General features: G+C 48.3%; 4 protein-coding genes across 4 annotated transcripts; 3 read left to right on the top strand and 1 right to left on the bottom strand.

Annotated features, from left to right (window-relative positions):
* Nucleotides 1–1,373: 1,373 nt before the first annotated feature.
* On the top strand, nt 1,374–2,516 carry VTN00DRAFT_6632 (uncharacterized protein; the record flags this gene model as incomplete). The annotated part of the gene is made up of 3 exons (XM_069433290.1): nt 1,374–1,404; nt 1,463–1,700; nt 1,763–2,516. 3 exons carry the CDS (start codon nt 1,374–1,376, stop codon nt 2,514–2,516), a joined length of 1,023 nt encoding a protein of 340 aa, XP_069286686.1.
* Nucleotides 2,517–4,098: 1,582 nt separating this feature from the next.
* Nucleotides 4,099–6,447, top strand: VTN00DRAFT_6633 (uncharacterized protein; the record flags this gene model as incomplete). The annotated part of the gene is made up of 8 exons (XM_069433291.1): nt 4,099–4,239; nt 4,292–4,806; nt 4,868–4,951; nt 5,010–5,119; nt 5,185–5,327; nt 5,383–5,889; nt 5,951–6,083; nt 6,191–6,447. 8 exons carry the CDS (start codon nt 4,099–4,101, stop codon nt 6,445–6,447), a joined length of 1,890 nt encoding a protein of 629 aa, XP_069286687.1.
* A 689-nt stretch (nt 6,448–7,136) lies between these two features.
* On the top strand, nt 7,137–8,385 carry VTN00DRAFT_6634 (uncharacterized protein; the record flags this gene model as incomplete). Its single annotated transcript, XM_069433292.1, has 5 exons — nt 7,137–7,325; nt 7,410–7,546; nt 7,655–7,665; nt 7,757–8,022; nt 8,113–8,385. 5 exons carry the CDS (start codon nt 7,137–7,139, stop codon nt 8,383–8,385), a joined length of 876 nt encoding a protein of 291 aa, XP_069286688.1.
* Nucleotides 8,386–9,312: 927 nt separating this feature from the next.
* Nucleotides 9,313–11,371, bottom strand: VTN00DRAFT_6635 (uncharacterized protein; the record flags this gene model as incomplete). The annotated part of the gene is made up of 3 exons (XM_069433293.1): nt 9,313–10,040; nt 10,099–10,370; nt 10,419–11,371. 3 exons carry the CDS (start codon nt 11,369–11,371, stop codon nt 9,313–9,315), a joined length of 1,953 nt encoding a protein of 650 aa, XP_069286689.1.
* Between the last annotated feature and the right edge of the window lie 1,600 nt (nt 11,372–12,971).

Consider the following 12,971-nt stretch of genomic DNA (forward strand, 5'->3'; position numbering starts at 1 on the left):
TCTTTTCTGGGAGTTTTGGTGTTATCAACAGTCCTCCTAGGAGGTTGCATGGTGTGGGGAAGATGTGGCTTTTCAGGTAGATAGAAAAAGAGTAAAATAAATTGACAATCGACAAAGCATTTCATGAATCGGGGATTGTATATGTGACGCGTCTCACATGCTGATAATCAGAACTGAAAGTATCAGTGCGTCTTGACCGACCTGAAGCTGGCTCGTGACATTTTGAAGCCGAGAGTACCGTGCCTCCAGCAGATGGAGCCTATTTTGCCTCCTTTATCACGATAAGGAGCCCGGGACTGTATGTAACTTCAATTAAATTAACCCCATAATATGTACTCTATCCAGGTGAACAGCGAAATGATGACACGGAAGACCCATGGGAATTGTCTGAGCGCCAATTGATATAGCAATTGTTGAGGCCACGCGGCGTCGTGGAGGCCGACGACTGTCCAGAAATTGGATCCAAAAATCTGGGAAGGGGCATGAACTTGCTCGTGGCGTTGATGGTCACCAACATATGCAATGTCAGATAACAACTGGGCTATGCTGTGCCACGAACCCCTTCTAAGGCTGAAGGTGGCGTCGCAGCATCCACTGACCCTGCAGAAGATTATCAGGGCAGCCAGACATCCTGCAACTAATGAACCTGCTGAGTGCTCCACCTTGGTAAACAAGGGTAAATGTAACCCTTCCCAGTGGCATGCAACTGATAAACGCCACTACTTCGATCATCGTGTGCACGCGTACTGATCACGGCTTGCGGATCCGCAATCGTCCGCAGCATAGTCCGGAGGTGAATTCTGCATCATGAATAAGCCATTACGCTGTCTGAAAGTGCGTTGTCTGCATATACCTGGTTAAACATGACATTCTATATCGTCCCTCGGATGATTTCGGACCCAACGGGGGTGTCCAGGCGCGTCTGATCCGCAGTTTTATAATCCCTGCATCGACTCTGTGGACCCAACGCAGCTCCATCAAATTTTAAAGCGTTTTTCTTCGAGGCTTCGTCACCACTCACAGCTGGCACAGAGATCGCAGGAAAGATGCCCTCTTCTCAGTTTCTCCCACGGCTGCCGGCACCCTGATAGCTGGGCCTGCCAGCGTCACGTGGGCGGAAGCCGGCTTCTTGCATGTGAATCTCAGGTCGCTCGCTGCGGTGAGCGACGCGGCCCACGACGTCGCTTCACTCTTTATTCTCGAAGCCAGCCGGGGGTTGACGTATATATTATTCTTTCTCTTGGATGCTGCGCAACTGAAGCACTCTCTTTGTTCCTGTTTTGCCCACGGTCCTCTCACGCGTCTCTCTGACTGATATGGGGAAGCACCTATGACTACACCTAGTCCACATCTTTCCGTAATCGCCGTCAGCAATGGAGAAATTCTCCCAGTTTAGAGACAGAGGTATGTATATCCATTTCCAGCAGCTATTTTGGACCTTGGCTGACTGTTTGCGTTTTAGGATCGGGCATTGCTCCCTTCCTCCCAATTCCCGCTCAACCTTCCGGCATCCAGCTCCCGCTACATATCTTTCTTTTCTGCTTCCGGCTTCCTCTATTCATAAGCATCTGCCTAAGCTATTTCCTCGTGCTGCAATGGCTTCCAATTGGTTCGCTGGGCAAGAAAGCCTCACTTTGGTGTATATTGGGCGTGCCCAGCATTTGGTGGATTGACTTGCAAATCGATGGGGTCAGGAAAGGGTATTTATGACTCGCTCAGCATATTTCCGGCGAATGGTTCTGAGGTCTAACTGGTGTCTCAGGTCGCTGGCAAAACAGCGAACGGCCCGTCTACCTGGGCCGGGCTCGATCATCGCGTCCTCTTTCACGTCCCCTATCGATGCTGTCTATCTTGCCGCCATTTTCGACCCGATCTTCGTTGCGTCGTACCCTTCCACCTGGCAGGTCGAACGTATATCATTATTACAAGCAATTCTGCGCTCTTTCTCGTTCCCTCGAGTAAACCCACCACCGGGGGCGCGCATGGTGGAAATCTCCAAGCTTTTGGAGAGATACCCCAACAGTCCTATTGTCATATTTCCAGAGTGTACCACTACAAATGGCCGAGGCATCCTTCCTCTCAGCATCTCTTTGTTGGATGTCCCGTCAAAGACCAAAATCTACCCCGTTAGTGTGCGCTACACCCCGGCAGACGTGACGACACCGATTCCAGGAAGTTACATTACCTTCCTCTGGAATCTTCTGAGTAAGCCAACACATTGCATCCGTGTGAGAATTGCGGAAGCGGTCAACGGTGTTGACGCTGCATCGCAAACGTCCGCACGAAAAACCTACGAGAGTAATCACATTGATACCTTGAAGGAAGAAGCCAACAGCAGTACCGATGGCCTCCTTGGAAACGATTACGGCGTATTCTTGATACGAGACCAGAAGGCGCTTTTGGACCACGTCGGAGAGGCACTTGCGCGCCTGGGCAGAGTGAAGAGAGTTGGCCTTGGAGTGAAGGAGAAGCAGGATTTTGTCAGAATGTGGACGAAGGTAAAACGAAGACAATGAAAAGGAAACCGACCTTTCACGATACGATAGAAGTGTTTTTGGAACTCGGATTTGGATCTGGTTGGGCGCTTGAACCAGTTTTCGAGAGAAGCTTGGATTTTTACGCTTTTCAGTTGTCCATATTCTGCAGTTGGACCCATTCGTTCCTGTCGTTACTAGCACTTTTTGGTCTACTAGACGTCCGTTTAGACGACTAATTATTATTTTGAGGTTATTCTTACATTTCCCCTGTTCGCTCCCCTGAACCATATGACACCGCTTCTGGGCGAAGACATGGGATATTTCTCATCCCCTACAGCATTCAAAAATAAAAGACTTGGTATTTATTTCAGAGACACTATATTTATACTCGTGTTCCCAGGCCAGGTCTCTGTATCGGCAGTCAACTGAATGACGACCAGGAACGCAGTCTAGAGCAGCACCTTGGAATTTACTGAAGAAAATAAACAGATAGGACTCGAGAAAAATATCTATCAATCTGTTTGTTGACTAGATATTCTATCAGCAGAAAAGAAAAGTTGATATGCGACAACGTCTAGCCATACCTGATGTGCTGCATAATGATTAGGTAGATAAAGGCATGTATTGGGCAGCACCTATGAATATGAATCTGGAGAATCCCTGTACCCGAATAGGAAATTCACCGGACTCTTCTAGGGTTCATTTCCGACTTGACTTCGGCGGGGTTGAGTGGATGATCTCGCGACAGATAGGGCCGAGCACAGCAGAAAATCGGCGCAATGGCGCCCGTTGATCGACAGGGAGTGCGGCGTTGGTCGCCGCTAACAGAAGACACCTGCTTCTTAGGGACATGGACTCATCCCTTGACTGGGGAAGATTGCGGAGTGGGCTTGGCGATTGACTAGACGAAGTCATCACATGAAGCCTGAGACCTTGGGGTGCAAGTCCCTGCAAGACCTGTTCTGCAGATGGAACTACTTCCAGTTCTTATAAACATCTGTGTACGGAGTGCGTTAGCCTCTAACTTTACTCAGCAGGCAGTCCCCTGCGATCAGCGTGATGTTCACCTTTCTCCTTATTGTCTCGGATAATTTTTCATGCTACAGGCCGCAAGTGAGATCTAACAGCCCTCTAAGCCCTATCAATGGACATGATCACATCGTTTTCTCAGTCTGACCTATCACTCATGCCCGGAGTAAGCCGATGCGAGTGTCAATATCACGAGTCAGGCCTTCTCCTGGGCCATAGAAAGTTTCCCGGCCGGAAATTCTCCGCCCCCATGTGAACTAAAAGGCGGGGTGTCGAACGATATTCAGTTTTCATTTTCTCCCCGAGTTACGCCAATCCTGACTTAAATATAACTGGAATCTGCTGCGGGCAGTCCCCCGCCTTGCCGAGAGGTTTGAATTCTGGCTCGGGAAAAAGCACAGGCACTGAGATCACAGGGTGCCATCACATTTGCATTCCTCTTCGTTAGGGAAGCGACATTTCTCCGGCGGGGGTTCAGAGTATTCTGTGTATGGCTCCAAGATGGGGTATATAAGGATGGTTTCTCTCTACAGACCAGCTCAGGTCTCCAACACTAGGATCCGCCCGGCCTAAGAGTCTCGTCTGTCGCAATATGGCTTTCCCAAAGACTCTCGTGTTCTCCGGTCTCTTGGCTTTGTCTCAGCTGCTGCAGGTTGTAGACGGTATATCGCTCTCTGTTTCGAAAGATGGAGGGAATGCATCGAGCCCCATCTTGTATGGATTCATGTTCGAGGTATCTGGCCATGTTATACCCTGTGTTATCTTCCGATTATTAAAATGTATAGGACATCAATCACTCCGGGGACGGTGGAATCCACGCTCAGCTGCTGCGTAATAACGGGTTTCAAGGGGACAATCCCGGATTGACAGCCTATGGACCGGTGGGAAACGTGTATCTGACAGTCGACACGGACAACCCACTCTCAACGGCAATTACCTCTTCTCTCAAGGTCAGCGTTCCATCTGGGACTACCGGAAAGGTTGGTTTCCTGAACGAGGGATACTGGGGGATTCCCGTGACCGGAGATACGTACAGCAATTACTTTTGGATGAAGGGAGACTATAAAGGGACGGTGACATTACAGCTTGTCGGTGTCTCGTCGGGAACCGTATACGCTTCAAAAGACTTGGAAGTTGCAAGCACTGCGGATAATTGGACATACTACGAAACCTCGTACGGCACGACTGCTGCGCCAGACGGGAACAATGTCTGGCAACTTCTGTTTGATGCCTCTGAAGTGGCTGGTAGCGCCTTATACTTCGACCTTGTACAGCTTTTCCCACCGACATTCCATGACAGGTATATATTTCTATGTCAACATTTGCTTCTCGTTCGGTCGTTAATTCTAACGTCATCTCAGACCTAATGGCCTCAGACCGACTATTGCAAACGCACTAGTGGACGTTCAAGGATCTTTCCTTCGGTTTCCCGGAGGTAATAACCTGTGAGTTCTGATCTCACGCAGTTGGAACGTCCAAGGTTATAACTGACGAGTATTAAAGAGAGGGTTACAGTCCGGCCGATCGCTGGATCTGGAACAATACAATCGGTCCTCTAGAGTCGAGACCTGGCCGTCAAGGCGCCTGGACCTATCCTAACACAGATGCCTTAGGTAATCTGACAGTCACTGAGGAAAAGTACATAGAAAACAAGCCATGGAATACTAATTGATCCTAGGTCTTCTGGAGTACCTGCTATGGTGCGAGGATATGAATTTGGTACCAGTCCTAGGGGTCTTTGATGGCCTAGACTTATCTGGCGGCGTCATCACCGGACCGGAACTCGAGCCGTATATCCAGCAGGCTCTCGATGAAATTGAGGTACTATACAGACACGCCATGACTTTCATAACCCATTCCTGACATAAATCTGCAGTACGTTCGCGGCTCCATAGATACCCCCAACGGAGCCCTCCGTGCGAAAGACGGACATCCCGAACCGTTCAAGCTTACCCATGTCGAGATCGGAAACGAAGACGACCTCTGGGGCGGCTGCAGCTCATATCCAGAACGATTCACAGCCTTCTACAACGCCATCCATCCAGCCTACCCGGACATCAACATCATCGCCAGCACGAGGAACGACAGCTGCCTACCGAGTCCGAGACTCGACGGGATGTGGATGGACCAGCACCACTACCTGAGTCCGGACGAATTCGTCGCGAGCTTCGATGAGTTTGACCATGTGGATCGTAACCATCCGATCTTCGTGGGCGAGTACGCCGTCACGAGCACCAACAACGGCGCTGATATGTCGTTCCCAAACATTATCGGGTCTGTCGCTGAAGCTGTCTATATGATCGGTTTGGAGAGGAACAGCGACGTGGTTCTGATGGCAGCATACGCGCCTCTTCTGCAGCATTTCAACTCGACGCAGTGGATCGTGAGCCTTCCATCTTGAATATACATGCATCTTTAAATCTGCTTGCTAATTAATCATCTAGCCCGATCTGATCGGCTACGACTCCGACCCTGGCAGCTTGACCCTCTCCACTAGCTACTACGTGCAGAAGATATTCTCCAATAACCGCGGAGATACCATCCTTCCAGTGAAATCTGACTCAGACTTTGGTCCTGGTAAGAGTCCATACACACCAACATTCTCCTATCCCCTCCATATCCTCTTCCCCCATTTCTGCAGCTATCACTGGTTTAGTACATGCAAATTCTAACAAGACCGCCAGTCTACTGGGTCGCCTCCGTCCGCGACACAACCCACTTCATCAAACTCGCCAACTACGGCTCCTCTTCGCAGACAGTGGACATCACGATCGACGGCACGACGACGGGCACGGTGACTATCCTATCCGGAGCGGAGAACGAATCGAACTATCCCTACGAGGCGAACGTTGTGCCTGTGGAGTCGACGGTCAGCGCATCGAAGGGGACGTTTACGCTCAAGTTGCCGGCATGGTCGGTTGCGGTATTGAAGGCCAATTAATCAATTGCTAAACCGTGGCAGTAACTAACTAGGGAGTGGTGAATACCGTTTTGGAATGTATATATTGATTAGTATATCATAGTGCATATAGGAATCATCGTGGTGTATGCTGGTTTATATATCGTGCATTCGAATTTTGAATGCATAGGAAGTCCCAGCACTGACATTGCAGATATTGAGGTTCGAAATAAAACTTTTACCATCCTCTTCTCTTTACTCTTGCTCTCTCTCTCTTGGTGCATACATCCTTTCAAACACACATCAGGGTACAACATCCATCCACATCCATACAACACAAGCGGGGCCACGATCTGGGGCTACACGAAGGATATAGTGGAGTCATATATAACCTTGGGTACCGCGCCTCGGTAGAAGTATACTTTCTCCATAGGTACCTCCTACTGGAAGTTCCACTAACTTCTAACCTAGGTACTAATCCATGGATATACTCCGTGGACCCGGAATATGACAAGGATGGATAATTCATATGTCAGAAACAGCCCCACCACAATCACAATTGGGGCGTCCGTCCCGCGGGGTTTGTCCAGGTTTATGAAATACAGCGCAGGATCCATATGGGATGGATATAAATACGAATAAGAATGTTTAATTCCAGATCCAATACCTATATTACACCCTTTAGCTAATCATATTTCTAAAAAGCTCTCCTACTGTAAAATCTCACCACCATGCCCAACAAGGCCAGTACCACCGTCCAATCCCGCTCCGTCACCTCCGCGGACGGCACCAAGGTCTGGGCCGAAGCAGTTGGCGACGCGAGAAAGCCGGCAGTGATCTTCGTGCACGGGTTCTCGGGCTGCAGACTCGTGTTTGAAAAGCAGTTCGAGGATCCGCGGTTGGTGGAGAGGCTGTTTTTGGTATGTCCTTTTCCTCATTTTCTACTAATAAAGAATGTCTAAAAGGGATATATTGCGTGTTAATATGCTAACTTTTATATATAGATCCGTTACGACCTCCGGGGCCACGGAAGTAGTGATCAGCCCGTCCATGCGGAAGCATATACTTCGCAGCGCATAGCTGAGGACTTTGTGGCCGTATGTGAGGCATTCGGTGTTAAAAAGGCCTTCCTGGCTGGGTGGTAGGTAATTCCAAATGGTATATACTGAGGAAACAAGGTCTTGTTAGTCACAGCTTGCTATTCTCGAGACGTTTGCTGATTCGACTTTCTACCGCTCTCCCTGAACAGGAGCTATGGAGGTAAGTACCAGAAATAAAAATTCACCTACGAGCCTGGAATGGACAATTCCCGCCTCGTATCAGAACCTGAAACCTCACCACTGGACCTCAGGAAGCATCGCAGCAGACCTCCTTGCGCACTACGGCCCCGAGTACATTCCTATAGCAGGCGACATCCTACTCGCCGGCGTGCCGTACCTGTCCATGTTCGGCGACGTCGCGCACGACGTGGTCATGGGGATCTTCCCCGGCCTTCTCAGCTCGGAGGTGGAGGCCTTTTCGAAGTCGGTTGACGATCTGATCGATTCGTGCGTCGCGGACGGGTTCGAGGTCTCTGATGCGACGAGGTGGGCGTGGATAGGGGCGGCTGCTACGCAGGTGAGTTTTCCTGGTCCTAAATAAAGGACAGGAAGAAGAAAAAAGAAAAAGATTGAAATATAAGCTAACACCCAATTCCCTCGAAAACAGCGCCCCGCCGTCCGCCACCTACTCCGTGCGCGGACACAAGACGCAACAAACTTCTTATCAACATCAACAAGAGGCAAACTACCATTACTCGTCATCCAGGGAACCAAGGACAAGCACATCTACCACGAGAAGATGGAGAAGTTCGTCAGAACCACGTTCGGGGATGCTGCAGAATATCATCGATTAGACGGGGTCGGACATTCGCCGTTCCATGAACGGCCGGAGACGGTGAACCGGTTGATTCTCGACTTCATTGAGAGGGTCAGCGGATAGATGACCAGACAAGAACACTCTGTGTGATTACAATCTGAAGGAATGTCATTTCATGGTGGCAACTCGTATATCAAGCGTATGGCTGGCCTCAGTGATATTATTGACTTCGCTGTTATTAGGGCATTTGTTAACGCGAAATGATCAACAGCTAGCTATGAAAGACATATTGGGAATCTGTGGAGCGCTGCTGTGTCCTGTAGCGCTCTGAAATAGTCTGTTATCCCCTAAAAGTTAAACATATAGTAGGCGACTATATCTTTTAGTAACCCCTCCCCCCTGTCCAAGTTACTTGGCTTGCTACTTTTGCTATATTTTGATATGGACTGGCTTTATCTAGGGTGTGTGATCTATCATACTGTCCAGGCACCCTCCAGTGGCTTCAAAGTCATGTGGTTTCAGAATGGCAATCTGCCAAGCTGCTAATTTTCAAGGGGTGCTGAAAGATATGGCTTTCTACTGTAGATGTTTAACATGATCTATCATAAGAAAAGATGTATATATAGAATTAAATACCTGAAGAGAGAGCTTGTAGCAGCAAGGGGGTGTAGCTAGATTCGCAGGTGAACAAGAAAAAGTACATTAAAAATGAACAGGGACAGATATACGTACTCCAATATTAAAACAAGGGCAAGTCAAAATACATCAACGAGGAAGAGCTAATGTAAGTGGAGAAAGATGAATATCTCAACTCAGAGACAATATATGTATGTATAATACAACGACACAAGGATTGGCAAAATAAGGATCAACGGTCAGGAATACCAGAGCATATATACTGTACATATACCAACGAAAAGCATGTCCACGATTAGCATGATTGCCAGTTTCCTCATGCCAGAGCCAGTACATGTAATCGACATTGGAAGCCTGCACTCCGCATGCTCAAGGCTTATTGTTTGACTTGAGGGTAAGGCCTATTGCCTTAGATCATCTCACGGGTGTCTTCCCTTTATCGTTGCTTTCGTCAATATCAGTTGTTAGATACTGGGTGTCATTTGTAGTCTGGATGCCTTCGTTGATATCTCCCGGAAAGCACGAGGAAGCCTGCGGGAAGGTTGAAGACTGCATCTCATTTATATATCCTTCGGGAAAGTCGCAAGCTTCCTCGTCACTATCAGAGATGCCATTAATGGCCTGAAATGGCCCAGAAGGCAGCAGGCGCATCATATTGTTTGAGTCGTAACCAGAGTCAGATAGCTTTCCGTTCTCCATGTAATGCGCAGAGTCGACCATTTTATCCTCGAAGTCAGACAATGAGTAAAGGGTTGAACATGGTGGGACTTGGAACGGTGCTAGTAGGTCTTTCGTAGTTTCACGACTCCCAAACGGCTCTGAGGGCGGCTCAGTAGGAGTCTCATTCAACTGCCCAGACTGCGTGTTCCCTGTTCCATTCGCAATGACTGGTTGATCAGTTTCTCGCGAGGGTTCAAGTGAATTTTGGTACAAGCGCCTCTCCTGACAGGTGCGGACTATATCCACTAGTCGACCCTTGAGTCTCTCCTCAATGGGCTCTAGCTCCCTTTCCGTCGCAAGCTCAAGCTCCCTTCGAACTTCACGAGGTAGTTCTCGACTGAGAAATTCTTCGTGCCTAGTAAATGCTGCGGATTCAGGAGACTTGGCGCTGAGCTGTTTGAAAGCGAGATCATAATCATAATCTAGATAAGAATTAGCATGACATATCCTGAAAGCCTCATCGCGTCAACTCGGACTCACAGGGAGACGGAATCGATGACGGCAAGTCATCTGGAAATAGTATGCGGTAGACCTCCCTCCATCTGTCCTCTTCGGACTGTTTAAGCGACGACCTTTTTCTACTCTTAAGCTTCTTCTCTTGTTCCTTATCAAAACCTTCAATGGTGTCTTCCTCGCAAACTTCACAGCTCTGTGGGGCTCTTTGATGATTTTTTAAGGCTTCATCGCTCTTGAACGATTGGTAGCATCTTGGACACCGTATAGGCAATGCATGTCGTCGGTACAAGTGTTCTCTGACCTATGTTAGTGGTATTAGACGGTGGAAAAGGAGGCCAACTCACTTCATACGATGTACCGTGTGCCAGCCAGGGCCAGGACAGGACCGAACTCTTTGGTACTTCAAGGGATTACGTTTGAAGTATGGACAGGCAAACTTCTTCTCCATGCCCGAGGGCGCACCTGGGGCATCATGTTGATACTTTGGACGTTTGTTCAAGTCTTCACCACTGTTATCATCCCGAGTTAGGGCATTCTCGTCGGATGTTTTGCGTTTACCTTTCCCACCACCAGAACACGTAGTAGCCTGTTGGCTGGCTCCAGCACTTTGGGAGCAACTTGATGAGCTGGGTCCAACACGGCTTACAACCCCGGAGTTGGGATCAAACATCGAATAGAATTCGAGCATTAACCGGTCAACCAGTTCTCGTTTCGCGAGGGACATGTGAATGGATAGCCCTTCGCTGGTCATACTGCATGGACTCTGAACAGGACTTGTAGGACAAGAGCATGGCACCCCATTGGAACTCAGTCCCTCGACGCTTTTGATAGTTATAAATTCTTCTTCGATCGCAGATTGCGAAGGGGTGGTGTCTTCCTCTCCAGTCTCCTCGATGAGTGACTTTGCATCAGTCTTTGCTTCACTCGTGTTTCTCTCCGAATAGAAAGCCTGATTTTGGTCCTTTGTCTTCGGCCTCACTGCACTCACGTCATCTGACATGTCGTTCTTCTTGTATTCCGCAGCAGTTTGATCGACAATACTCCAGGCCTTTTCGTTCGGCTGATTCCAGATACTGTACAAACATTCTTCAGTATTCGAGGGGACTACACATTCATGCTGCATTTCGACCTTTCTCGACCCCTGATGAATGATGTCGCTCTCAGTTGACGATTTATCCTCTGCCGTGGTTTCCTTGAAATTGGGTTCAGTGTCTGGATGCCGTGATTGCAAATGCATGCCACAAAACAAGGGCTCACACTCAAATTTCAGGTCTTCGACAAGTGGCAAATCAAACATGGTTTGAAACTGATATGGTGAGGCTTCAACATTAGCTTCGACTGGATCTAGTCTTGTACGAGGAGTAGCTGCCCGTGTTTCCGGCAGAGATTGGTTGTGGCCGTGGCTAATATCAGTAAAGGTGCTACCTGTACTCAATTCACAAACTTCGTGTTCTTCTGGCTGTGGTAGCTCTGGAGTTATGCGCCTCTGCTTCGCAGGGTGATGTAGCAGTGCACCAATATCGTGAACAAAGAGAGGATAAAGTAAGTCCGCTGTCCCCTGCTGGTTTGCAAGGTCAAGGGCACGTTCAAAGGGGATCCACACACCCTGAAAAAGCATAGGGCCCGATTCCACAACATGCTTTACCCGTTCGCTTTTCAAGACATCATGGTTCAAAAACATCCAAGGGCTGCTCAAAAGCTTTGTGCCGTTTATCATGCGATTGTCCTCTCGCCTTGGGACAGACAACCCTCCAAACACGACGACTACATAGCAGAGTGTTCCTTCGTCTGTCCATAGAGTCGTCGTTATATCATATTCTATTGGTAGTGGCGAGGTTTGCCCGGTCGGATGAAATATCAATCTGTTGGATACAGACATGCGCCTCCTCCCGATATGTTGTCCTACACTCATATTAACTATTGATACAATGACGTAAATGCACATTGACTTACTAGAAACAACATGCGGTTCAATGGAGGACGACATCAGTGGTGATGTGGAGTTAGCTGCTTCCAGCATAGTGCTTTGCGAAGGATAAGGTAAAGGAGAGAATTGGAAGTTATCTACTTTCAGCACATTGTCTTGCGAAGGATAAGCCCAAGGTGAATGAGCGCGGAACGAATCGTTAACTTTCTTTTTCACGGAGTCTGATTGATCGGCATCGCGTTTTTCATCTTCGGAGCATTGCATGTCTCTGGCATTGACACGAGGTTAGAAAGCACCGACAATAAAACAGATCATGTAAACATCTGAAGCCCAGATGTATTATTTATGCAGAATCAGCTCCCAACATGGGATGGGATGTGATGATAAATTTTGTTTAGCCTGGTGCGGCTGAGCGAATGCGCATCTGCGCAGAACGATCCGGGGTATGACCTGCCCCTATCAGGCTGCAGGACGCTAGGCTAGCAAGTCAACATCTAGGTCTGCAGATCAGAAAAAAAAACTCCGGCGTTATGGGAAGAAGTGCGTTTTCACCTGTGAAAGCCATTGCTGCACAGACTGAGAAGTAGGTAATTCTCGGTATGAAGGAACATGAATTAGGTACGGATTAGCATGTTGGGAGGTTGGTTGTGGGAAGCAGGGAGCAGGGATGACTGACTAGTAATCCCGGTCCGGGTGAACCTGGCTCCTGATTTGCTGCCTTGCAGGGATTATTGTTGTTATTGACGATCCTGTCGGAAATTATCAAACTCGATATGAAAAAAAAAAAAGCCAAGACTTCTACTAATATATATATATATAATACTAGACACAAGACATGGACAAGATGTCATCTCAAATCTTCTATCGCAGAGGAACACTGGCTCGTTTCTTATCTGCAATCCTAGAAGGCCATTGTTTTTGTCACTGGAAAAAGAAGCTTGTCATTAATGCCCAATCTAAGAGCCGCGGG

Source organism: Thermoascus crustaceus (assembly GCF_041956765.1).
Source record: "Thermoascus crustaceus strain CBS 181.67 unplaced genomic scaffold VTN00scaffold_4, whole genome shotgun sequence".
NCBI classification, from domain to species: Eukaryota; Fungi; Ascomycota; class Eurotiomycetes; order Eurotiales; family Thermoascaceae; genus Thermoascus; species Thermoascus crustaceus.